The 26,733-nt window shown below is 38.0% G+C and overlaps 2 protein-coding genes across 8 annotated transcripts; both read right to left on the bottom strand.

The window, feature by feature from the left end:
- Positions 1 to 381: 381 nt before the first annotated feature.
- Positions 382 to 9,353, bottom strand: rab41 (RAB41, member RAS oncogene family). Of its 4 annotated transcripts, none has more exons than XM_079480552.1 (8): positions 9,065 to 9,353; positions 8,088 to 8,146; positions 7,284 to 7,337; positions 6,744 to 6,849; positions 5,576 to 5,687; positions 4,663 to 4,756; positions 2,663 to 2,729; positions 382 to 2,380 (listed from the first exon to the last, which is right to left on the bottom strand). In XM_079480552.1, the coding sequence occupies exons 1-8, from the start codon at positions 9,141 to 9,143 to the stop codon at positions 2,316 to 2,318; spliced, it is 636 nt and encodes a 211-aa protein (XP_079336678.1). In that variant the 5' UTR covers positions 9,144 to 9,353; the 3' UTR covers positions 382 to 2,315. The 4 variants fall into 4 exon arrangements, with proteins under 4 accessions (XP_079336678.1, XP_079336679.1, XP_079336680.1 ...); XM_079480553.1 differs by lacking the exon at positions 6,744 to 6,849 and adding an exon at positions 6,082 to 6,187 and having other exon boundaries at positions 456 to 2,380; XM_079480554.1 differs by lacking the exon at positions 9,065 to 9,353 and adding an exon at positions 8,894 to 9,050 and having other exon boundaries at positions 456 to 2,380.
- A 129-nt stretch (positions 9,354 to 9,482) lies between these two features.
- septin6 (septin 6) lies at positions 9,483 to 26,114 on the bottom strand. 4 transcript variants are annotated; one of them, XM_079479983.1, is made up of 11 exons: positions 25,782 to 25,922; positions 24,181 to 24,295; positions 22,324 to 22,519; positions 20,957 to 21,143; positions 19,541 to 19,702; positions 18,670 to 18,766; positions 16,827 to 16,995; positions 16,456 to 16,588; positions 15,977 to 16,167; positions 14,088 to 14,133; positions 9,483 to 13,098 (listed from the first exon to the last, which is right to left on the bottom strand). In XM_079479983.1, exons 1-10 carry the CDS (start codon positions 25,824 to 25,826, stop codon positions 14,130 to 14,132), a joined length of 1,299 nt encoding a protein of 432 aa, XP_079336109.1. In that variant the 5' UTR covers positions 25,827 to 25,922; the 3' UTR covers positions 9,483 to 13,098; positions 14,088 to 14,129. The 4 variants fall into 4 exon arrangements, with proteins under 4 accessions (XP_079336109.1, XP_079336108.1, XP_079336107.1 ...); XM_079479982.1 differs by lacking the exon at positions 14,088 to 14,133 and having other exon boundaries at positions 9,483 to 10,882; positions 25,782 to 26,114; XM_079479981.1 differs by lacking the exon at positions 14,088 to 14,133 and having other exon boundaries at positions 12,016 to 13,098.
- Between the last annotated feature and the right edge of the window lie 619 nt (positions 26,115 to 26,733).

The following is a 26,733-nucleotide window of genomic DNA, read 5'->3' as shown; positions in this document are numbered from 1 at the left end:
CCAATTTATAGAAGATAAAGCTGATGTTGGTATAAATATATATATATAAGAATATATAAGAATACATATAAACTTCCTCAATATTGTTGGGACCTCAACAAGCTAAAAGATTGAATCACAACAGTAGATTTTGGCAAAAGGGGTAACTTATAATGAAGATGATAGAATAAGAATTTTGGTCAATTCAGGATTTTTACAATATTCCCATAGATACATTTGAGTATGCCATAGCTCCATTAAAATGTGGAAAAATAAGCTTACAATAATTTATGTGCGGTAGTGCATAAATTGAAATACTTCCGGGTTACAAAATTCCTATATTTACATTTGTGTTATGCCAAAGATCTGACGATTTTACCGTTTCAATATTTAAAATAAACATAGAAAATAAATGCAGAATAAGTCATCCTTAACTTTTGTGTGGTGGTGCATAACTTGAGAACCCAGTCAAGCTACACATTTGGTGAAGTTTTTTATTCATGTGATACATTTTGGTGTCTCTTCAACCTTCCACTTTTTACAGCATATAATAATAGTACTTTGTTCACACAAACGTTGCTAAACTAGTAGACAGCGTAGTTCAAACAGACCAACACACTTCAGAATAGCACACAGCTGAGTATTCAGTCAGTGATAAGTGATAGAGCTGTTCATGAGTCATTTTACTCTTGTTTAACTATTAATATAACTTGATGTGTAAGATTCAATGTTTAAAACACACTTGATGTCTTTTTTTTGTCTTAGTGATTAATCTGTTCTTTATTGAATAAAAAAGGGGAGAGGGTGATATAAGTGAGTTGAGTGATACCTCTCCACCAAATAAAAGCCAATTCAAGGTAAATTCTTGAAACCCAACATTACAGACAGGAGGGTGAGAGTCTCTATTAATGTGACCGTAGTGGCAACATAGTGACGCGACTAGGTTTTCGTGATAAAGTAGCAAGGCAGCAATGCAAATTATACATCGATCACTTGGTTCCCACACATTAACTGCCATTCCCGTCAAGCATACAACACATTGTTTCACCAGCTAGTCAGATAATAAATAAACACATGAAACCAACAGTCTCATTACAAGCAATACCAAGACGTGTCTCTACGCTAAGCGATAGGCGCATTTAAGGAAAAGGTCGAAATATCCTGTTAAACAAAACCTCATTGATTCTACGCAGTGTTAATAGGCTAGCAGACCACAGCACTATGGCCTGCTTTGGTGCACTAGGACAGAACAAAACAAGCAAGGCATTTTGTGTTCAACCATCTCTAAACCGCATGCTGTTCCGACCACTTGCACAGCAAAAATGACGCAGAAGATGAATGGATGAGCAGGGAGACTTCAGTTGAGTTCATCCCTTAGTGTGAATATCTGATGCTTTCAATATCCCAGTGATGCGTACAGTTTGGTTAGCACATAAATTTATACAATTAACGTTAGGTTTCGTAACTAGTTGTGGATAACTTGTTAAATATCTTAGGTTTCGTTGAACTGAAATTAAATAAGTTTAGAAATTTCCCTTTTTTTAAAGAATGTTAGTTTTCGTTTTCATTCCATTCTAGTATAAAATGAGCCTGTCCAGAATGACGTTTGAGAACAAACTGCGTCTAATGTTTTTGGCCTGAAACAAAAGACCCTTAAATTAAAACTGGTCCCCGAAACCATATTTAACATGAAAACATCCAGTTATACAGATTATTCCGTCAATGACGACATTTCACAATAATTCCAAGATGAAAGAGATCCTTTCAAAAGATTCATTTTAAATAACATCCGCCCACACAAAGAAAAAAAACGATGATCAACAAAATAGTGTGAAATGTTCATGTAAAAAACTTATCAGTAACAGACATTTACAGCCTCTCCAAACAATGATGCCAAGTTCCTCCTCCAGTGAATAAAAAGAAAATCAATGCTTAAAATGGTCAGCCCCTGCTCTCTACAGACTGGTGAATTCTCTGTAACTTCACAACAACTATGACAGCACTGATGTTAAAATAAGTGCACAAACTCAAGAGCATGTGAGCTATGTCAGTCTGCAATCTCATATTATGCCATGCAGACATGGTTTTAGCATTTAGCACTATTTTACTTTTTTCCATTAATATACGTATATTCAGAATCCGTTTTAATACAGAGTAATAGGACATCCACAAGGTTACTCTGAAAAGTCACTGAGTCAAAGAGAAACAAAAGGTTCTCCACAAATGACGTAGGGCCATGGGAGGCGTGAGTGACCACTGAGAGGCAAGCTGTGTATGTGTGTGTGTATGTGTGTTTGTGAGGGGACGCAGGGTCTGGTAAGGATTAAGAGTGGTCACTAGCACGAGCAGCTGCTCTCGGTTACAGGTAGCTCTGGAGGCTTCTCCAGTTTGATGTCGATCACTGAAAATTTAGATTAAGGATTAGTTTGTGAAAATCATTTTGTGGAGAGTAAATTGTACATCAAAATAAAATAAAAATGTATATACTGTACATATTTAATTTGTAATACGACGCAATTTCATTTGATATCATATAATAAGGCTGGTGTGAAAAGAATTCAGGCATATAACAAAATATTTTAAGTCCTTTTTGTCACTGAAAACTTGTTGCAATGGCTGATTAAAACACAACCCTGTACAAATGTTGACAAAAGTTTTACTACAAGCTGTGTGAAAAGGATACTGTCCTCTTTGCTCTTCTCTGGTGTACTATCCATTCCAGGCAAAGCAGCAGCAACACGACGAAACAGCTTTAACAAGAAAACAATGAAAAGGTAATTTAATAACATTAGAAAATGGATTAAGTTATATTACTAATGCGTTAAAGGGACAGTTCCCTAAAACAACCCTCTCAGGTTTCATATTCAACGTTCATGTCGTTCAAAACTAGTTTGACTTTCTTCAGTAGAACAGAAAAAATATATATTATGAGAAATGTCTCAATTGTTTTGTGTCAATAAAGGCCCTTTTTGTTTGGTTACCAACGTTCTTCAAAACAAGAAAGAAAGTCATACAAGTTCAGAGTGAGTTAATAATGAAATTATTTTAATTTCACTTACAGAACTAAACCCTTTTATACCCCTGTGGGTACAAAATAAGGTTGTATTCCGAAAGACAATAAACCGGACTATATGGCACATACAGTCAGAATTGCAAGCGGCACTACGCAGCACACGAATTCAGCAATATTTGGCCGACGTGCAGAGGAGGTCAATGCCACAGTGTATGAAAAGAACTTCAAGCAGGGATGGAAAAACACAACAGCAGTCTACAGCACAGGACCCAAGCAACACCTGTGAATATGAGGCGGGGCAGAACGGCTAATGACAGGCGATGCAAAGAAAGACAGAAACCAAAAGAAGTGAAAGATACAGTTGTGGGGAGAAGGTGGGTCTGGGCCATCCTCATCTTTCTCAATGAGTCTACCTGTTTGACATTGTAGCCAGTCTTTGCGCTGGTTTCAATGAACATGACATTCAGCTCCTTAGCCCTCTGCTCTCCCTCCTCTGTGGTGATCTGTCTGCTCGACCGCAGCAGGGAGGGGGACAAGGACAGAAATACAGACAGACAAAAGAAATGCATCAGGAAGAAAGAGAGAAAGACGGACTGAAGTTCCCATTAGTAATGTGAGAAAGAGAAATTAGTGTTGTGACACGACCCCGTCATAGAAAGGATAGACAAAACTTCTCTGTTGAGAAACGGCTGTAATCGTAAAGTTGATAAGAGATCACTGCAGTGCGGTTCAGTCACACAGAAAACAATTGTTACTCGAGGACAATCCACAATAAAGTGACACCCTAATAGAGGAGTAATGATATATCAATGTTATTGGCATCTTAATCCAACTTAATGTCGATGGAACTCATCTGTGGAAATCCGCAGACACACCAAATAACCGCAAAAAATCCCATGATTTCGGTACTGATGTCAGGGGAAAACTTGCAGAATGGATTATGATATGGTAAAGATACGTGAAATTATTACCTTATAAACCTGTATAAATTTGAACACAAAGAAAGATGGAAGAATGTTAGTAACTGACATTTCTGGGGCATCATTGAGTATCATAGTTGAAAAAATCAAAATGGTAGTCAAAGGTGCACCAGAACTTTGCTTTCCTAAATTCCTCAAAACGTCTTCTTTTGTGTTCAACTGAACAAATATACAATTATTTTTCCTACTTTGTTGGTTGATTATGATTTATACAGGTTTGGTAGGCTGGTGAGTGAGTAAATCATGATAGAATTTTTATTTTTGGGTTAACTGTCCCTTTAAGAGTACAAGATATTTTTATAAGGGTTTCTATAATCTGTACCGTACATCTTTGTGAAAAATTCAGTGGAAGTTCTGTCAGAGCATATTTCATGTCGGCCTACTTATGTCCCATTTTTCCCGTTCTATACCATCCATTTCCCTTTTGGGCATCCTCGTGCAGAAACCATGCAAAATTGGAATGTTTACCTTTTAGCTAGCCATAACATGAATATACCTTCTATCACATACAAAAAAATCATTCATGCAACATAGAGGTTGCTTTCACTTACTTTGTAAGTGTTTTGTGTGAGGTTTTTTTGTGGTATTTCACAGCACGCCACAGATTCTGTCCACAGACATTAAGTTGTGTATACTATATATCAGAGGCCCCACTGAACGTTTACACTAAAACCATATTGTGTGACCCACCTGTTTGACGTTATAACCAGCTTTGGCGCTGGTCTCTATGTACATCACACCCAGTTCTTTAGCTTTTTTCTCTGCTGCTTCTAGTGAAACTTGTCTGCCATAGTCCATAATGGAGGTGTGGACGGTTGAAATTAGAATGGATGTGAAAAAAAAGAGCGGTGATGGTAAATAAAAACAAAAGCAATACATGAGAAAACGAGACTTAACTCCAATGTAATGATGGCACAAATTATTCAACACATACTCAAACAGATGAAGAAATAACTGTGCAAAAATGAAACTTATAACCTAACAATAAATAAAACGACTAAAAACATAATCGGAGGGATGAACAAAAGATTTGTAATTGATGGCAATCAGGCTGTGTTGTGTGTTTATATGTAATGCCCACTGTTCCTGTGACGCTACTGATCGTGAACATAGTGTTAGCAAAACCAAAGTCATGGGGTTACATCCCAGAAAATTTACATTTCACAAATTGATCAACTATATTCCCTAAATGCATTGAAGGTTGCTTTGAAATAAAGGGATAGTTTACCCAAAAAAGAAAATTCTCTAATCATTAACACACCCTCAAGTTGTTCCAAACATGTACACATTTCTTTGTTCTGTTGAACACAAAAGATAATATTTTGAAGAATGTGGGAAACCAAAAAGTTCCGGGCCACCATGAGGAACCATAATAGTGTCCTACTGTGGTAGTCAATAGTACCCCAGAACTGCTCAGTTATAAACATTGTTCCAAATATATTTATTTGTGTTCAGCAGAACATATGTTTAAATTGAAGATTGGAAGGACAAGTAAATGATAACAAAATTTTCATTTCTAGGTGAACTATCCCTTAATTGCAAATACAATAACCTGGAGTATAAACGTCATATTATTGCAACTCCATATCTCCAATAACTGTACCTTTTATCAGCCAAGTCTGTCTTGTTGCCAACCAGCATGATAATGACATCACTTCCTCGCTCTGTTCTGACATCATCTATCCACTTTGATGTTTGCTGGAACGAGTTAAGGTCTGAAGAATAGAAAAAATACATTATTTTCAGCATTGACATTTAAAAAAAATCTAACCTGTCTTCATTTCATAGACTGCAGACTGTATCAAAAACAAACAATATTTCCACAATTAAACTTTGGAAGTGAACAACCCATACACGATTCGCTTCGAAGCCAAACTCTTAGAAGAATATTATGCAAGCAGACTGTTAGTATGAAGATCAACAAAAACAGAAGAAAGTTAAGTAAAAGCACAGGTCATTTCAACAGACAATGTTTGATCTACCTTTCAAAAACTGTACATAAAAACAAAATAACACTCGTACCCAAATAACAATACAAAAAGAGACTACCATGACCTATCAGCAGCTAAACTGTGCACTGTTGACCCAATGAGCGAGGCTCTGACTCACTGGTGATGTCATAGACCACCACAGCAATAGTGGAGTCTCGGATGTAGCTGGGAATGAGGCTGCGGAAGCGTTCCTGTCCTGCAGTGTCCCACAGTTGGAGCCGAACCTATGGTACCAGCAAACCATGTGTGCAAACAAGGGAAGAAGGCAGAGGGGAAGAACAGATAAGAATGAAGATATAAAGTCATGAGGAAGAAGATAAGCCAAGGGAGCGGGGTTAGAGGAAAAAGACAACCAACATGAAGGAAAAGGAGAAATGCACATGCAGCCAATTTAGCTTCTGAAGACGTGGAACATTTGATGTAGTTAGAAAATATTTTCACGAAAAGGCATTTCTCCGTTTCTGCTTTCAGAACGATACCGCTTTCTGTGAGATGCTTTGGAAATGGCACTCATTATTTAGAAGTGTTGCTGGGCACATATTTGTATAACAAATGATCATATGGTTTTAAAATCAGACAGAACTAATTGTTTATATCGTCTGGTTAACTTGATTTCTGCATTTGGCAGATGCTTACACCATCTGTGCTACACAAACATTACTAGGCATAAAGAATGTTTACATCAACCAGCATCCTCATAAAGCAACATGAGTGGCATTTACCGGAGCAGTACCCAACTTTACCCCACCATGTGGTGAAGCAGGAGCACTAGCTACCTACTTGCTATATCATAGACCACCACTGCGGCTGCTGAGTCTCTGATGTAACTGGGTATGAGGCTACGGAAGCGTTCCTGCCCAGCAGTATCCCACAGCTGTAGCCGAATCTATGACCGTCCATGCGGCACAACAGGCGTGGAAGAGAGTGGGGTGAGGGTGGACAAACACACAACCAAACTTAAAAGGTGAAATTAAAATGAATGACAAACTAATGACACGAGAGTGATACGCTACAAGCATGCGCTAGGAATTATGCAACTTATAACTGCGATGAATCTGTGATATGGACGGTGAAATCCTTTGACGGACATGAATTTAATCGAGACGGTGTATATCCTTACAGGTGATATTAGAGATGTCAAGGTGAATGATTGGTGTACGTGTCAGTGGTGGTGGTCGATGTGTGTCAAAACCCTGAAATCTCTTCTTCCACCAGTGTGAATATTGACAGTCAATAAGATAATTAGACAAAAATGACTTAAGACAGATGTGTTTACAAGGCTTGGACACACAGAGACTGTATGGGGCTCGGCTGGCCTACCGTGCGGTCTTCCAAGTACATGGTTTTCGACAGAAAGTCTATACCAATAGTTGCCTATGGAGAAAAACAGTCAGTTAACATGGTGTACAATGAACACCAGGCTATTCAAATGATAGTTCAACCAAAACAAATCAATACAAATTCCGTATGTGACTCTTCTGTGAAATTCGTGTGACAGTTCACCCCTCAAAAAATGAAAATTCCATCAACATTTACTTACTCGGTTGTCCTGTAAACCTGTATGACTGACTTTCTTCTGCAGAACCCGAAAGATGATATTTTGAAGAACCGTGGTAGCCAAACAACAGTGGTAGCCATTCACTTGCATTGATTATGTGTCCATACATTACAAGTGAATCGGTGCAGACGCTATTCGGTTAACAAAATAATTCAACATATATTTTGTGTTCTCTGGAAGAAAAAAGTCTTACAGGTTTGAAATGACAAGAGGGTGAGTATATGAAGACAGAATGTTCATTTTTGGGTGAACCATCCCTGAAATGTCTCGATGGTTTTGTGTCCATATAATGCAAGTCAATGTGCTACCACATTTTACAACGAATACCAGAGTTAACCTAAAGTTGTAGAAGAACGATGGTTATTATTCTTAAGAGATGGGTTTGAATAAATATATTTTCAGGAGCTGGAACCAAATCACTGCAGGCCTCATAATTTCTCAATACAACTTGGCAAAAACATTACTTGGGGGGGTAACATTAAGAAACATGGCAAGATGGGGCAGATCTCACACAATGACGTCACCAAGGACCGCCACATGGACATAAGAGTAACAGCAGGGTTTACCTGATAGGTGTTGTCGAAGCTGTCATACATAAACCTGGTGATAAGTGATGTTTTGCCCACTACATAGAGAGACAGAACAATAAAAACAGAATCAGTATTTTAAAGGGACGTTTACCTAAAATGTTATGTTTTATTATAATATTTTGATTCAGAAGCATTTCGCATCACGCTCTCTACTGCGTGTCTGTGTGAACTCTGATCGCCGTGTTGGCAACATGGGTGTCGCCGTCCTGCTTTCAGAGCAACATGAACCATCAATACCTTAAACATGTTTAATGAATAGTCTCGTTAACGCAAACTTCGTGTGCCCAATTCAGCTTTTGTGAGATGAAAGCGTGTGACGTGGAATACGAGGCAGTGATCGAAACATCCCCGATGTGGTTTATGATCTCATGATCTCGATCGTCACATAGCCGGTTAGCTAGACACATGCTAACAGCTAACCGCTAACAACCATCTCCATCAGTGTCGTTTCATACACAAGAAGCTGTTGATTTACGGTTATGTCGAACTCTTCCTTGCACATTATACAGGTGACACTAGTGATCGAGTAGAAAAAAGATTGCATTGTAAGTCGAGATATCCGTTCTTGCTAAAACCAGACAACACAAACATGCCAAATCAAGCGTTTAATGGCTTCCCCCGGTGTCTACAAACAACATCCATAAAGACGAATAATAAAAGACCGAAATATAACACGCAGTATATTGGTTCTAACGTAACGGAGTTTATTGTGGTAAATTCACGTTAGAAGTTCTCAGTATAATACAGATATGGTAACGCAGGAATGGTCAATGGCACATTACTTATGCTTCTCTTTTGTCCATGACAACAGTTTCCTTCATCAATTTAAGCCATTGTTAAGCGTTTCTTTCTCGATCGACGTCTTTATTTTGTAATATCTGTCTCTACGGATGATCTCTTCACCTGGCCTGCCTATCTCTCTCTGTCCACGTCTCATATAGCCGAACACTTACCGCTCTGTTCGCCCAAGAAAACGAGCTTGAATTTCCGCAGAGGGTTGCCAAACTCTCCGCCGCCGGTCGTAGTAGACATATTTGTCGAGTTAAATATAAAACAACTATTTAGATGGTTATTTCTTAGTTACTGTCAGCGGACGAAGGACACGCTCTTCAGTCCAGTGATGGAGCACGGATAGCTGAGCGACACAGCGCGTCCAAGCGGCCACAAGTGGAAATGCAGGACGCGCTGTGGCTGCGTCTCAAAACTGATGATCGGATGCCTGGGCATGAATTCCTTACTGTCACGCCTAACCATTAGATTGTCTTAATATTCAAATTATTATGTATTTGTGTCATTCTTGAGCACAGCCTGTTCTACCATTTTGCACATTTACAAATAGTATTAATAAGGATGATATCAAGCAATTGTTTTAATGTAGTTTTATTGAAAATGTACACCATGGAATTTTACTGCTGTTCAATATTTCACAAATTTGTGGTATTACAGGGGTGAGGGTAATTGACATAGAGGGGAAAATATGGAAGGTGACTAGAAAAATGTATGCGGGTTTTGACAGTCAATATGTTTCACACAGAAAACAGTCACGTGGCAATGTCGTCATCAATCATTGAAAAATGTCTCTACATTGACACGCAAAATAGGTCCTTAAAAATTATATGTACTGCACATAAACTCTGTACCTTAAAAAATGACGTAAACCCTTGACGTATAGATCAAAATGCAGTATTTGGAAAAATGGGAAATGACATGTATGAATCTAAATGCGACTAAACATTGTACCTGAAATAAATACACATAATAAAATTGTTCAAAAAACAAGCATTTAAGGAGTAAATATGTCTAAGCAAAAAACCTTTAAAATGATTTCACAAACAATAGTATGTTCAGGGCATGCAACAGAACAGAAAATAAAGCATTTATAAAAACGTGGCACTGAATGTGACCTACATGGTATTTCAATAGGATCACTCTCCGAGATTACATTTTAAATTAAATAAATTAGAACTATATTGCTGACCTTGTAGAATTGAAATGCATCCTGAAAAATGTATAGGGAATTACAAAACATAGAAATCTTTTAGATTTAACTTATATGTAACTAATGCTTTCAGATAAAGATTCTTGTTAAAATTACAGCCAAAATGTATCTCTCACTTAACATATTTTGCTGCCTTAACAACCAGGATCACACAGGCCCATTTTCTTTGGATTTTCTCAATGTTTCACAGCCTGCATGTCAAAATGTCTTAATAAAGATAATCTTACTCTAGCCAACTTAGTTTCACATCCTAAATAAAATATTTAACAGAGTCTAGTGCTTGCAAAAGAAATGAGTTAGTTTCCGTTTGATCCTCACAGTTAACAGTGTGTTAGTTCATGAGGACATGCAAGTTCATTCACAAACACATGTATTTATAAAAAAACTAAATGTATACGAACAAACTGAAACGGCAAGGCAATATTATGGACGTAAAAGAAGAAGCTTTATCCATCTACAACTAAACAAAACTATATTTGTTCAATTATGTCTACCAGATCTTTATGTTCTGGTGTCGCCAACGAATTCCATTTGTCAAAATACTAATAAAGGTCTGCTTATCATGCCCTTTCAAGGAATACCATGTTAATCTCACATAAGGCCATGTTCAACAGGGCGCACAGCATGAAAGTTTAAAAACGAAAAAAATTTAAATGAAACAAATGTTTTTAAAAAAGGCTGACGGATTGAGAAAGACAGGAAGAAGAGTAGACGTTTAGCTCTTGTTGCAATCCCCTCTTCAGACAGGTGGCCAAGACAAAGTTAAAAGAAGCTAGAGAGAGAAAGGAAACACAAACGCTGATTAGAAAGTATCAGGAAGTCATTGAACACATCAGCGCCAGTGGGAAATCAACTATATATATATATATATATGTCAGTGAATAAGAAATGGACACTCTGAGTTTTCTTTTGCCAGCCATAAGCATTTGGAATGTGGGTGGATAGGAACACGCCGTTCCTCTGCACTGCTTTAAATGCACTGTGAATCTTCTAAAACAGAAGTCATTTCCAATTTGCTTTACATTTTTTGGTTCTAGTATATATATTCCTTCCCCACATCCCTGAAAAGGCAAACATCTTGCAGCATATTAGTCACACAACGCTTCAGTAAACATACACAGCTTACAAGCGCAGCTCTAAGCAAATCACACAATAAATAAAATGTTAGTAAAAGTTGCAGAAGGAGACCACAATCGAAACACAAGAAGTGATCTGAGAAATGCCCAGGGCTGTGTTCCCACGGTCTCCCCTTTTAGTCTTGGGGTAAGAGTTAACCAAAGTCTTGACCCGGTCCCTTATCAAAGCCATATTACTCAGTGCAGAGCCAGGGAATACTGCAAAGGAAAGGAAATACACACACGGCAGTGAGCAGAGACACTGGAGGGAAGCAGAGTTAATCAAATGATAAAACCCATAACTTCAATACCACCTCATTTGAAAGACCACAATCCTCATACCATTTAGAACAATGTCAACCAGCATGAAATAAACACTGCTTTTACACAGATACAGTTGGTTGAAAAAGAAAGTTGATAAAGCTGGCTAAACCCAATTTCATATTTTATTCATTTAAAGATCTTCTTTATGATGATGTATGGCTACATTTGGTTTGGGGAAGCTGTCCAGATTGTCTGGACTTGGCTAGAGACACCTCTTAAGGATAAAAATACATTAAGATGTAGCCACATTATTGATGTTGCAATGACAATTTACAATAAAACGCCGCTCAACAATTACTGAATTCATTTGGCAATTTGATTTTTAAAGCACAAGCACTCTCCAAATGAAACGCAGTCCATTTCACCCAAAATGATGCTGCTTTACCTTGTACACAAATGAACATTTTGTATTGTTTTTAAGTGATGCAAGTATGTAATGCAGAACTGTCACAGACAACGACTCTTTCACAGTTTTAAGTGTTTTTATAAAGGATGCAGTTTATTACTAATACAAATATTGGTCCCTTTGAAATAGAGTAAAAACTGGGATTGTCATTTTTGTGAAAAACAAAAGCCATTTAATGAAGTACTATAAAAAAGTGCTTACATTTGTATTAAGTGTGCCAAAAAGAAGCTTGTCCAAGCATTGCAATGACAGATTTATAAAAATCATTGAGGTATGACTGCAGTAGACTGGACAGTATCTATGTGACATGCATTGAACAAAAATTAGACAAAACGACAAAATACCAAAACACCAGTTTGTTACTTCTAGGTTTCTTCAAGCTTCACTCGCAGGTTCCAATGGACAGTAAAAATAACGGTTTTGATGCCTTAAAACTAATTCACTGCATGACCAATCTGAAAGTCATAGTTCACCCAAAAATGAAAATTATGTCCTCATTTTCTCACCCTCTTGTCATTTCAAACCTGTATGGCTTTATTTCTTCTGCAGAACACAAAAGCAGATATTATAAACAATGTTTTTAACCGAAACAGCGAAGGCAGTAGAAGTGAATCAGTGCTACCAGTGTTTGGAGTACTTCAAAATATCGTCTTTTGTGTTCTGCGGAAGAAAGTTTGAAATGAGTGTGGGTAAATGATGACAGAATTTTCATTTTCGACTATCATTTAAATGTTGTCTTGTTTAACAAGCCCTTGTTATTCTAACAATTCTGGTACTATTAATACGGCAGTCGGGCAGTCTCATTTTAGCCTGGTTTCTTACTACTTCCAACCCACAACAGTAGTCACTCATGTTAAAGGCAACTCCTACTTCAGTCATGCAGAACAAAGCAACAGCATTGACATCATAAAACAGCTAAACAAAGATGGAAAAACAAAAGTTAACGTATCAAACGATCTAAACGAAGGACTCCATTCACAGTTAATATCCCTCCTCAGCTGTGTTATGCGGGAAATCGGGAGGGGGGAGATGGGGGAGGCAGGGGGAGAAGGGAGAGGAAAACAGCATGGCTCAGGAGCACTGAGAGGGGGGGAGCACTCATTCACAGCGGGCAGGGGGAGCACTTTCTACAGGAATCCTGAACTGGAAATGAGAGAGAAGGAAGATTATTGTTCCCTACTCACACTCAGGTTACACTCACACTCTTATATTCACACATTAACAAAGACAATGATCTAATGTCAGTCATGCACGTGTCGAAATGAATCTATAAAAAAAGACTGCAGAGGGCGTATGTGGTAAGGCTTTGAGCAACAGTCATTACGTCATTGTTTAACAATGACTTTATTAAGATAACTTTATTAAGAAACTGGATATCCAAAACATATATGTTTTATATTTAGTTGTTATAAAAAGGTCTGTGGCAAGGGATTGTGCACTAAGCAACAGAATTGTCTTAAGGCCAACTCCTTGACTAGTGTGACCGCCTATAAAGAGCAAGTCTTTAAAGGCTCTTTTGTTTGAAATCGTTGAGAAGCAGTGCAGTTCTAACAACAGCAGATTGTAATGGATTCAGATGGCAGATGGCTGCATATCACACAGGGAGAGCAATAAACTCTTCCCCAGCACTGGTGACATAATATCCCCTGCTGTTACCACACAGACATTCTTTACACAGGATAAAAGATTACTTATAATTTAAAATAACTGTAATGGCAATAATGGTGTTTTAATATTGCGATGACGGAGTGGCTGTCATCATAAATGCATTGCAATTAAGTTCCTTAATGAAAATGAGGGTTGTCCTTATAAGGGATAGTTCAGCCCCCCAAAAAAACTTCTGTCATCATTTACTCACCATCTTGTCAATTCAAACCATTATGAGATCATTTCTTCTGCAGAACACAAAAGATGATATTTTGAAGAATGTGTGTAACCAAACAACACTGGCCCTATTGACATCCATTGTATGGATACAGAACCACAGACACATTCCTTCAAATATCTTAATTTGTGTTCCACAGAATAAAGAGTCGTATATACATTTTAGACAACATGAGGATGAATAACTGACGATACAATTTAAATTTTTGGGTGAACTATCCCTTTAAGAAATACTTTGAAAGCCTTACCAGCATAAGGTGTCTCATGCGGGACTGGGAGCAGGTGGAGGGTTAACTGGAAAAAAGCATGGATGAGATGTACATAACACATGCACACAAGACACCTAACATGTACAAACACTTTAGTAACCCCAAACAAGTATCTGCATCAGTGAGCCACACTTAAATATGTATTCATGACATGTCATTGGGTTACATTTGTTATTTCTACATTTTTAAATGTGGCTTAAAATACATTTGGGGTCACTGCACATGCAACACCAAAGAATGAACATTGTACATGCCCTGCCCTGTATGATTTCTCTGACTGTCTTTTTAAAGTATACGCAGGAATGGATAACACCCACATGATTGTGGAAAGGTGGCAGAAGCTAAAATCTGGGCTGTGAATGCAAAGGAAACCGGTTCAATCCTTATAGTCCCCATTTATCAATACCAATCGCCTTTACTTCAGCATTGTTCTACTAGTGTGCACTAAAAGTATGTACTGTTTTTGTTACGGAAAAGTATACACATTTGAGCACATAGCAAGACCGTATGCACACACTGGGACATACTAACGCAAAACAGAAGTGGCCGTTGTTGTCTAGACCACACGACACTGTGATCATTAACAGACACAAACATCAAAATACAGCTCTTCTTTGCATTTAAGCATTTATTCATTAATTATTTCTCACGTAACGTTTACTGTATTCTTACAGTTGTTAATTCAGTGAAGCATCGGCTGTTTAATTTTATCAACGCAGTGGAGGGTCACGAAGCTCCACCCTCTCGCCGTGTGTTGTGGGTAACCTTCTGTGTCCATCGTGCTGCACTTCCAATTTCAATTAGAAATACAGTAGTTGACCATCCGAGAATCTTTGGAAAACTATTTTCAACAAACTATACTAATTTAACTTTCGAATACTATTTAGGACAGATAGTATGCGGATTGGGACGTAGCATGTGACTGAGAATTGCCGACAGAGAAACTGTGCTAAGGTCACTTGCCATGACATCACAACTGAGGATTTTGTCCAAGGTGTCTTTTGCACTTAGCATAATACAAACATAAAACAAATGTTATGAAATCAAAACCGAACAGTGTTGCCTTAGTTTCCTTTAGTGTGAGATGAAGGGGAATAAAGGTGTTTAAAGGAGTGGACTGCTGCCAGTGAACACATACATGACACTCGAGGGACAGGTAAATGATTCAAATTAGGATAGATTGATATCAAAATAATAAATCTGTAAACCTTCTTTGTGCAAGTATCTTTGTCCCATTCAATAGTCAGGTGAAGGAGTGAATCAGCTTGAATACACAACCATGAGTGATTACCAGCACAATGAAAGCTGTGATTCTGCACTTATAACAAAATCATCTCTTCCATATACAGTAAATCAAAGCTGAGAATTAAGTCATGCACTGGGTAATATACCATAACTAATCACTATGTAACCACGTTTTTTATTTTGTCAAATTAATTCTGTATGTCAGAAAAATAGCTCTATTCTATTTTTAATGTACATGACCCTTTAATGAATAAAGTATTGTACTGTTACTAGTAAAAAGCTGATCCTGATCAGTTACTTTTGCCCCCTCACATAAAGGCACCACACACCTCTGGTGTTAAGGTTTTTTATCCCATAACATACTATTATCCATACTATATGTGCATACTGTAAATTATTATTACTGACAAGATGAAAAAACATGAATAGCTATATGCTTGAACTGATAAATCATGAATGTTTGTATAACACTTAGACAACACTTGTTTAGTAGAATTGTTCCTCAAATTAAGCACCCCTTGAAATCAAATGTAAACATTGGTTGGTTAAATGCACATACATGAACTTTGTCAGAGAGAGGGAAGTTTGTGTTGTCTAGGGATCATTTAGATGTCAATACTTACTTTTTCCTTTCTTTGTCTCTCTTGAGTGTGGTGGAGGCTCCTGCCTGCTGGGCCTGAGACTGCAGGAGCTCTGCAGCGGTCTTCTTCTGCTTGAAGCCGTTCAACTCATCATCCAGACCTTTTTTCTTATCCTCCAGTTTCTTCTTCTCATCTTGGTGGAGCTTCTTGAGACGGTCAAACTTTTCGTGCAGCTGTGACGTAAACACCACAGAGTCAGCACACCGAGCTAAATTTAGTTCCACTTAAATGACATCATAAAAACCACACATCACAACAAAAACAAAACTTTGTATCTATCGTAAAACAGCCGAACCCAGTAGTAAGCTTTGTCTGAATCTCTTTAAATGACTGTTTGTCTGTATATATTATTGTTTTAGACCTGTAAATCATCGTTATTGCGAACCTACGAATTATGACGTGTGAGCTGTGTGTAATACTTTTTTGGTCATGTTTGTTTTTGTAAGTGACCACAAACAAACCTCCTTTTCTGCCTCTTTCAGCTCAGCTTCTTTCTCTTTGACTCTCTGGACGAACATCTGCCTCATCTCTTCTTCTTTCTTCTGCAGCTCACCCATGAACTCGTTCCTCTTGGCTTCATATGTTTCCTGGAGGCTAAACCCACCAAGCAAATAATCATTTAGAGACATTTAACCCTTTATGAAAAAAACACTTGATTTAAAATATAACTTCGAAGAACGAGAAACAACTGGAGAAAACTGCATTTCAGATTAAAAATATACAAATTAATACTGTTATGTGGTTAGAGCGCGTGTCTTATTGCAATCCAAATCGTTTTCTTCATTTCTTCTGTATTTGTGACAAATGTTTGTGTGATTGTGACCCTCCTCACCTGAAGGGTTTGCTGTCGGGGTCAGTGTCTTTGAAGCCCATCTCCTCCAGCTTGCAGCGGCGGTAGAGCTCATAGTGGCGTGTGTGAGTTTGCTCTCGCAGGTCCTCCATGTTCACTCTGATCAACATCTCTCTCAGCTTGACAAAGTCACAGTGATTCTCGTTTTCCACTAAAATACAAAACACACCATTTTCAATGGAATATGACCACAGGCTTATCGGGAGGAGATTTGATTGGCTCTTCTAAAAATAGAAAGAGAAAAGACATCTCATAAAAGGTTGTTCCAAGTCACTATTCGCGTTACATCTTTTCATACCTATTTGCAAGCATATTATTATTTGCTTTCTAAACCTTCTAAACCTTCAGAATAACAGTCGTTTGCTACATTACTGTGCATGTGACCACCTGTAATGTAGCCTTCTCACACTTTAAAAGCTGTTATTATAACTTTCTAAACCAATTTTCACACTTCAGACATTCCAGGCTTACAGTAATCACACAACTTACAATTGCATCTGCACCCAATGCCAAAATGATGTTTATAATATAAACCCCTTTCTGTTCTCAATCTATCTAAAAATGCTTCCTGATCTGCCCTGTTTGTGTAAAAAATATGATTTTACTTAGTACACTGATTTACAATCAATTACAGACATTTAAGCTATTCGAGATGTAAAACAGTGTCTGCACACAACACAAGTAAACACAGCGCTGGAGGTGTATGAAAACACGTGTACCCTAGATTTAAATACATTTTCTCAGTCAGGTCAGCCTTACAGCAGACTATATTAAGCTGCCCTGCGGCTTCATGCACCGACCGAGAGAGAGACAGAGATTCAGAGTGATGTCACAGACAGCCGGAGGGCACTGCTGCTGTAATGCCTCAGATCAATCCTCTGTGTGCACGTTTATAGTGTATAAAATGCTTCAAATTATGTTAAAATAGAAAAAAACAATAAAGTCATTGAAATACTATAGATTTTATTAAATGTACATTAAAATGATAGTTCACCCAAATATGACATTTCTGTCATTATTTAATCACACTCTTGTCATTTCCAACCTGTATGGCTTTCTTTCGGCCGCAGAACACCAAATATGTTTAAAGAATGTTGGTAAAATGACACAAATTCACTTGCATTGGTTGTGTGGCCATACAATAGAGGGTATGCACGTGATGTCACTTTCCCACGTGAACGCCCCAAAACACACTCCCTTGAGTGGCAAAACTCCCAGCAAAATGGCTGCTTACAATATCAGGAAACGCAATTCTGCGCGACATATCGGTGTGGAAGGACACCTGCTTCCTTTGTAAGTCGTAAGGATCACCGTAGAGTCCAACTGCTTTTAATTTCAGCTAATTCTTGCCTGTTTTAGTCACGGTTTCTTTGTTTCTCCTATTGAAAGCAGCCATTTTGCTGCATGTTTTACCAATCAAACGAGCGTGTCCCGGTGTGTTCACGTGGGAAAGGGACGTCAATGCATTACCTCTATAGAAGTGAATAGTTGCCGGCACTGTTCAGTTACCAACTTTCTCCAAAATATTTTTTTTTTTGAAGAAAGACAGTGATACAGGTTAAATGCTTCATTCTGCTTGGCTCACAAACATTCTATGAGCATTATTTTAAGTCAAAGGCACACCTATGAAGTAGTGTCGACCGAGATTTATTATCAGAAATGACTGTTTTTTTTCTCAATCTTTATTGGAAGGGTGTATCTGCCCACAGCGTTGTGTGACAGGAGGGGACGGAATGGGGTTTGGATGTCCTGGACAGAGAGGCCACGGCCAAATAGAGGGAAGAGCTCAGTGTCACTTCCTCTAGAAGACGTGACCAGCACTTACCCTGCACTGTTCCCCAGGGGTACTGGCGTGCTCGCACCATCTTGTTCCCAATCTTCACTTCCTCAGTACTTCCCACCACTGCAAATGGCAAATGACCCTGCAGAGCCGACATACAAAAAACCACATGCAAATAAATTAGCAGAAAAAACTCTCTTACGGTAACACAAATGATGACACAACATTGAATTCCATTTATCATAAATGCTTGTAAGCTCACATTTATGCATTTACAAGAATAATCTTGTAGTATATAATGCTTTATTTGACATGAAATGAAAGAACATCTTATTTCTACTTTACAATCCACATAATAATTAAAGGAATTGTTTTTACAAATACAGAACGGTTCCGGGTAGCTGCTCTTTCTCGTAGTGCCAATGTGCTTTAAAATGGCAGAGGCATCATAAAGCCATTAGCTTGTAAAGATAATATCTAAGTAAGGAAGGGCCTTCAAAACAAAATGTATGAGGGCATAACAGAGCAAAGAGGTGAATGGAATGTGTCCTGAGACCCAAATATTAACCAGCAATGGAAATGCCCTGCTTGGTGAAACAGTTCATTTGTTCATTTATTCAATGTTATGTTGCCAAACAAGCAGCTGTTCGTTTCATGTTTTCCTTTCTTAAACTAACAATCCTCTGTCTCTTGTGAGAGTATAATGATGTGTGTCTCTTATTGTTGTGTCATTTCCTGTAAGCAAACACAAGTGGGAAAGCTGGCCAGCAGATGGACGCCATCACTTAAAACTGCTCAGGATGTGAAAAGAAAACTTCTTAAGTGTTGCCTCATACCAAAGCAGATTATTTGTGATTGATTCCATCTGGAAGGGAATTTTACTGAAAGCATCATGCATGTAAAAGAAGTTCCTTACGTTCATGGTTGAGTTGATCTCGGCCACAGTCTCATCGTCAGTGGGGAACTGGTAGATCTGGACACCATTGCTCACAAGCTCACTCGTGATTTTGATTTTGAATTTGGCAAGTTCACTCTTTGAGATGGCATCTGATTTGGCAACGATGGGAATGATGTTCACCTGTAGGTAAGAGAAGCGAGACTACATTTGCGAACACATGACTTAATTCTTCTTTGCTCACTTGTTAGGGCACTATGTAGCACAGTGAACACTGACCTGAACCATTAATAAGTCATTTGACCAAAAGAGAATGTAAATGTGGCCAATTGAAAACCTTTTGGCTATATTGTGCAGTGCATTATTTTGTATTTGCCTTTATTAAATAAAAACAGATGCCCTTTAGCCTGAGATCATATGTCCGAAAAACAATCATTTCACATATTCAAAGCATGAAAAACACCTTAAGGCATTAAGCAATATTTTATCACATCATGTCATCCACATACACAAAGATTTAAAACCACAAGGACAACAATGACCAGACCCTTCAGAGAGCCCGATCTTCTCTGTCAGGCAGTAAATTGTTAAATCTCCATGCAAAGCAACTTCAGAAACATCTGTCTGACTGAAGATATATATATATATATATATTACACACACTGAGATTCACCCCTCCTATTTTTGCATGACTGAAATAAATGGCAAACAGATTACATAAACTTGCTTTTTTTATGCCGACGTTGCCGTAGACATAAAAAAACTTTTAATTATGCAACGCCGATGCTATTAGCTTGAACTCCACAGAAACCTATGCAAGACTAAACCTTTGGGACTAAAAATACAGGCAAATCAAATAAATATATTTAATCCCAGCTCTCAATGGGTTTTAATTGTAAATATGCCGGGTGAGTGGTATCTTTTCTCTATCCCTCTCTTACACAACATACATACCAAATGGAGTGCTCCCATCCATCCCACTCATATTTTTACACTCCCGCCACCCACACCACCCTCTAGTAATACTCTCAGGAGCCAGACCACTCTCTTTAAGCTTTTCCTGTCATTTACTACTGACGAACTGTTAGCATAAAACACACAACACTAAATAAAGGTTTGGGCACAGTGTGAATATGCAGGACTACTGTAGGCTATTGTAGCTTCTTATTGTTCAGGGACTCTGTGCACAGAGACACAAAGAGATAAATATGACACACTTGACCTTCATCTACACAGCTCCTTTGACATTAAACACACCACAGCCATCAGTCGAGTGCTTGATGTAATTTAAACATGAACTGCTTTGTACAGAGAAACAAGACGGTCAATCCTACATTGCTTAAGAAAAATAATTTAGACCAATTCATAGGTTTTTTTTATATTTCATAAATAGACAAGTGTGATCAAATAGACAAGTGTGATCAAACAGTCACTGACCTTACTGTCCAGTTTCTTCATAGTAACTAGGTCAAGGGACTTTAGCGAATGTCCGGTGGGGGCGATGAAATACAGACAAGCGTGGATCCGTGTATCATGATAACTGTGTAGGGTGCGTTTAATCTTCAGCTCCTCCTGAAGGTACGCTTCAAACTGAGCATCAATGAACTCCACGATAGACTTGTAACTGCAGAAAATGATGTAAAGTATAATGCAATGTAAGTCACTGTGGATAAAAGCATTTGCCAAATCCATGAATGTAAATGTAGATACTGTTGATAGTCACTACACATCTTGATGCTTATGCCAGAATTGAATTTATTGATTTTAGTTTAGCTTTTATTACCATTGGGACTGGGATTCTATTACAATGGCTTTAAAGACAGGGAACTAATGGCAACCTTTTAATGTGGAGCAAAGATTTTTATAAGATTAAGATTCCAGGTCTAAAGATAGTTGTGAACGCAGGTATGGTACAAAATTGCAAACTGACAGTTTGAGTTACTGCCACAAAAAAAAGATGTACAGAGAGAGGGCCAATATCACTTGTCTGAATAGGTTTACATTTACATTTAGCAGACGCTTTTATCCAAAGCGACTTACAGATGAGGAAACATTGGAAGCAATTATAACAACATAGGCAACAAAAATAACAGTATAACAGGTTTAGTGTAGATATGCAAAGTTTCAAGCTCTTTACAAAACAATAAACTAAAACTCTTTGCTGTAAGGGAAAAGGGTTAAGGCATCTATAAATAGCAGGGTTGTTCAAGACAAATGAAAGCACTTAAATCTGTATTCAGAAAAATGACATTTGAGGATTATGATGCTAACATAAAATGGAAGTTAAAGGAGTCGTTCAGATTTCTGTGATAGCAGGCTAAAGTTAGCATCTTCCCAAATCACCTATTCCGCCTTTAAGTCATGTTGTAAAATAATACTTTTTAAAGTTCCTGCACTGTTAAATGTTAATTGTTTTGCACACAAGGTTAGATGTTCCTGCTTCCACTGAAGCACACCAGACACTGTCTGGAACATTCTGAAGTCATGCTGGAATAACACAGATCATTAGGTTTTCATAGCAGCTCAAGTGTAATCTGTCACTAGTTGAAAAGGGAGAAATCACATCCTGAAATAAATTAAATTTCCAAGCTTGTTGAAGCTAAAGAAATAATTTGCCAAAAAAATAACAATGGAAACCAGAATCAAATTGTCCTAATGGAAGATAAACAGATGAACAGTTTAGTAAGGTCACTTACAAGTGTATTATGTACCATAGGAAGCTTATAATCAAAGTGTAGGTTATGTATCAGAGTATCGATTTCAGTAGGTTTGCTTGATCACATTTGATCATTAGCAGATCTCACCTGTCCTCTTTGTTGATCTGATCTCCAAAGCCTACAGTGTTGACCACAGTCAGCTTAAGGCGAACATTGCTCTCCTGCAGTTCATAAGTGTTGGACTTGAGCTGCACCCCGGGCTGGTTGTGCTGCGTAGGCTCACCCTCAAACTTGGTATTGAACAGGGTGTCCATGAGGGTGGACTTTCCCAAACCCGTCTCCCCTGTGATAAACACATAACGGTAAACTCAGATAGTCCAAGCCCAAATGGTCATCACTGACAAGTCAATAATGCGTTGTCAAGTTGGTCATGCAGTGTATTAAGAGTGTCAATTTTGTTAACCTACAAATAGTTTTCTTATAGTATGTGCATATCATTCTGAAATCGGAAGCAATCTAGCATTAAAACACACCTCAAGATTAATTTAAGTGTTTAAACTGATGAATTTGTTGCAGATGGTACCCTCCAGAATAAGTGTGTAAAGAACTAAGCCATTCAGCAAATCCTCTCTCACTCGACCTCAAGGTCCTATTCTTGCTCTCCTGACAGCCACAAGCGCAGTAGAAATGGACATCATGCAACACCACCAGAATGTTAATTATATGGATGGCTCACATTTGCCCTTTTTTCATGGCAAATCAGCCTGCAGAATACATTCCCACAAGCCCCTGTTCACTGCAGGCCTGAGCAAAGAGCCTCTTCTGACACCTAAATATAAAGCAATTTCCTTCCCAGATCAAATCATGCCGCTGGAGAATAGAAGCTCAGCTAGCTGTGAAACTCCTAAGACTGAATTGAAGACAACACAGGCACCACACGCCGGTAATGTTGTCCAAATAGTCCGGTTTATCAAAGCTTATTGAAGTTAATCAAGAATCTTCTGTCTTCAGAAAACACATAGCATGCAATGACAACGCACTTACTAAACAAAGTGTTTGAACATATTAAAGGCATAGTTCCCAAAAAAATAAAATTCTGTCATCATTTACTTACCCTCAAGTTGTAATCGAAACCTGTGTAAATTTTGTTGTTCTGCTGAACACAAAGATGCACATTTGGAAGAATGTTTTCTAACCAAAGAGATATGGGAAAAAACTACTATGGTAGTTATTGGTGCCACAGAACTGTTTAGTAACTTCTGTGTTCAACAGTACATACAGCTTTGGAATCACTTGAGGGGGAGTAAAGATGACAGAATTTTTATTTTGGGGCGAATTATCCCTTTAAGTCCCCTTTGAAGAGTTTAAATTGTTCATAAATTTAAAAAAGACTTATCGTAGGCACAAGAATATAACTTGAATTATGTTTTTGGCAAGTGTTCGATTAACTTATGAACAGCATCATGAATCTGACATGCATTATTTGCTATTGACGTCCATAGACTATATTTACAGAAAGAGTATTGCAGATTATATTGTCAACAACATCATTTGAATAAGAACGGTTGCGTCATATTGTGGTGTGTTCTATATTATATTACTTTGTGTTAGAAAGGGGAATAGGGATTGGAACACTTTGCATTTGGGAGCAATTCTTCAAAGGCCCTCCACATAAAAGAGAATTGTATATTTAGATTCATAATGTATGTTTATGAACAAATAACCTTGTACCATTATCATTTTTAATAAAAATTCACTAGTAATACGACAAACAACAATTTAAAAGAGGTTTAATTTACTTTTACTAAATATTTGAAGGATAACACTTGAAACCAGGGTGTGAATGAAATCATACCATAAGTTCCCCCATCTGAACCCCATCAGTTCACCAGTATTTAGTAAGTGGGTCACAGAAGAGAATCAGTATGCATTCACATTGAAGGGGTGTGACAAATGGATAGTTTTGCCCCAAGGAGAATGGGAGTTCCCGCATGACAAACTCACCAACACAGAGGATATTGAAGCAGAACCCATGGTTGACGGATTTGTTGACCAGCTGGTCTGGCATGCTGTCGAAGCCAACATGACCAGAGAGTGGGACGGCACGTGCACCCTCTCCCTAATAAAACATGAAACGAAACCACATAAATGTAAAACAATCTTACTGTTTATTGCTTTAGCAAATGAGAGTATATTTGTTGTTGCAAGTGTCCACAGATCTGACGACACAAAACATCTCGATAAATGTATGGCACGCACAGAAATGCTGTCTTTCAAATCTCAAAGGTTCTTTGCTGTGCACTTCCTCTTTCCTGTCTGATCTCGACTGTTAAAACCACATCCAAGCAAACAGACACGTAAACTTTTTGTGATCGACGTCAAATGCTGCCATTAAATACATTTTGCAGTGAAACACAGTGGTTGCAAACATTATGACACAAATGATGAATTTGGGCCATATTATGCTTTTAGCATTTCCTCTTTCAGGCAGGAAAGGCCGTCTGCTCACATTAACAGCATATCCTTTGACGGAGTGAGTGTGTGCAAATGTGACCTAAAATCATGCTCCTGGAAATAATAAGGTTTTACCAATGCACTTGATATATAAATAAAAGTAAATTGCCTAAAATAGATTGCATTTCAGTTAATGAAATAAATATTTTCTTTATAAACCAATAAAGGCAGCAGATGACCAGTTCCAGGCCATTATCGAATGAATAGAGTTTTGTAAATAATCTTTAGATACAAACCAAAAGAAGCCAGGACTAGAAGTATCTTACTGACTAAACAAACTTGTTCAGTCTGAACAAACTCATTCTGCCCCACATGTGCAACATTCCAAACCAAGACAACTGTAAAAAGACCAGGGGTGGGGGTCTTCGTGGCTGACCACACTAACTTTCAAACTATGTAAAGATTAGATTGCAACGTTGACAACTATCAGATAAGCCATCTAATAGCTTTTGAGCTGAGGTCTCGTCCGTGCTGCCTCATGGTGCGCAATGAGACGACCTAATAAGATACGTATGAATGATCTACAGAAGACATTAACATAAAGTTGATATTGTTTTCCTGACATGAACAAAATACTCAATGATAGACAACGCCCAGAATCAAGGAGGGCAATGCAATGAAATATAACGGCATTAGATCCGCACGAATTACGCGCATTTTCACGATACGATATTATTTAGGAATACGCGCGTTGACGCATTTCTTGCTTTAGGCAGCTGTTTGTTTCCCAAGTTAAAAGTCATCAGTCATGTTTCCTTTCGAAACGGAATTCAAACCGACATTTTCGTCCGTTATTGTTGGCCCCTCATCATAAGCCATTTCACCCCAGAACAATGAATGGAGATAAATGTGTCATCTAACATCATTTCTAAGCTTTATCGTTTCTTATCACCGGCACAAACGCAACACCAGGTGCTTTGAATACTGTATAAATGATCTGTTTTGTGATAATGGGCGATCGCGTTCACCAATAAATTTACAATACATATCGTTCTGAAATCAACATCACCTCGGCTGAAATGTCAAACACAACATGGACATTCTTGTCTGGTAACACGATTGCACATGTTGAGAATAAAACATCGTTTTACCGCTTGTCGAGCTATCTCAGTGGCCGCCATGGTTCTCTCCTGCATCAAACCTTCCACAGGAAACTGCCACCCGCACCGCACGCAGAGCGGAGCAAAGCAACAGCGAAGGGAACTACACCATTGACTGTACCATTCACTTCTGATGCCCAAATCATGACAGCTTCCGATTAATTTATAATAGCGTGCATTTTCAATTGTGATATTTTGTGCTGATATTGACCCAGGTCGAATATCGTCTTGGGTGACGATTTTAGAACTCAATTACCTCATGGCGATAACATTTACTAGCGTAACCCCCCCATTAGATGAAATGGTTCAGTCCATCTTGTCTTCGGGTCAACCGATATGTAACGCATTATCTAGAGTTTAGCAGCTACAGATGTTAATGGAATATTTTAGCAGAAAATGTTTTCAATATTTAATATTTTTCGTGTGATTATATTAGGTACATTATAAAGCCAACAAATAACGTTAAACCGTCCTATTGGTCACGTTAAAAATATTACAATTACATTATTTTTTTGGCAGACGCTTAACGTTACAAGTAGCGCTTAATAACAGCGCTGGTAGTATATAAGCCGTGTTGTAAAGTTTTAAAGTTGTATTTTACATAATATATATAATATGTATTTATCTGTACTTTAAACAAATATTTGTATTCTGTGTCAGTGTTATTTGTATGCACAATTCTTTTGCACAATTTCAATCCTGTATGTACTGTAGCAGACTTTAATTTTTGATGTAAGGAGGATTAGAGCTCAAGTGCGCTAAAGTGAGAAAATGAACAACATGAAACACGCTTTTTATTGACAAATACAGTGGTTAGTCAGTTTGCAACAAGTATGAGTTGTTTTTTGAAAGTTATGGATGCTGCGCCTCTGTCAATTCATTCCACCTCATGTGCCTTTTTATTGCCAATGAGCATGCGCGTGTTAACGAGAGAGAGTGACGG

This window comes from Barbatula barbatula (assembly GCF_947034865.1).
Source record: "Barbatula barbatula genome assembly, chromosome: 18".
Taxonomy (NCBI): domain Eukaryota; kingdom Metazoa; phylum Chordata; class Actinopteri; order Cypriniformes; family Nemacheilidae; genus Barbatula; species Barbatula barbatula.
The sequence above is the reverse complement of the archived record's forward strand: the minus strand, read 5'-3'. Positions and strand labels throughout refer to the sequence as shown.

Coding starts and splice junctions, on each gene's coding strand:
- septin6 (XM_079479981.1), bottom strand. CDS start 25,826: ATGCAGGAGAGAACCATGGCGGCCACTGAGATAGCTCGACAAGCG. Junction 21,144..22,323: donor CAGATCAACAAAGAGGACAG/GTGAGATCTGCT, acceptor CATTTTCTGCAG/TTACAAGTCTATCGTGGAGT. Junction 18,767..19,540: donor AGATCAACTCAACCATGAAC/GTAAGGAACTTC, acceptor TCGGCTCTGCAG/GGTCATTTGCCATTTGCAGT.
- rab41 (XM_079480552.1), bottom strand. CDS start 9,143: ATGTCTACTACGACCGGCGGCGGAGAGTTTGGCAACCCTCTGCGGAAA. Junction 7,338..8,087: donor GCTTCGACAACACCTATCAG/GTAAACCCTGCT, acceptor TTTTCTCCATAG/GCAACTATTGGTATAGACTT. Junction 2,381..2,662: donor AGAGAAGAGCAAAGAGGACA/GTATCCTTTTCA, acceptor CTAAATTTTCAG/TGATCGACATCAAACTGGAG.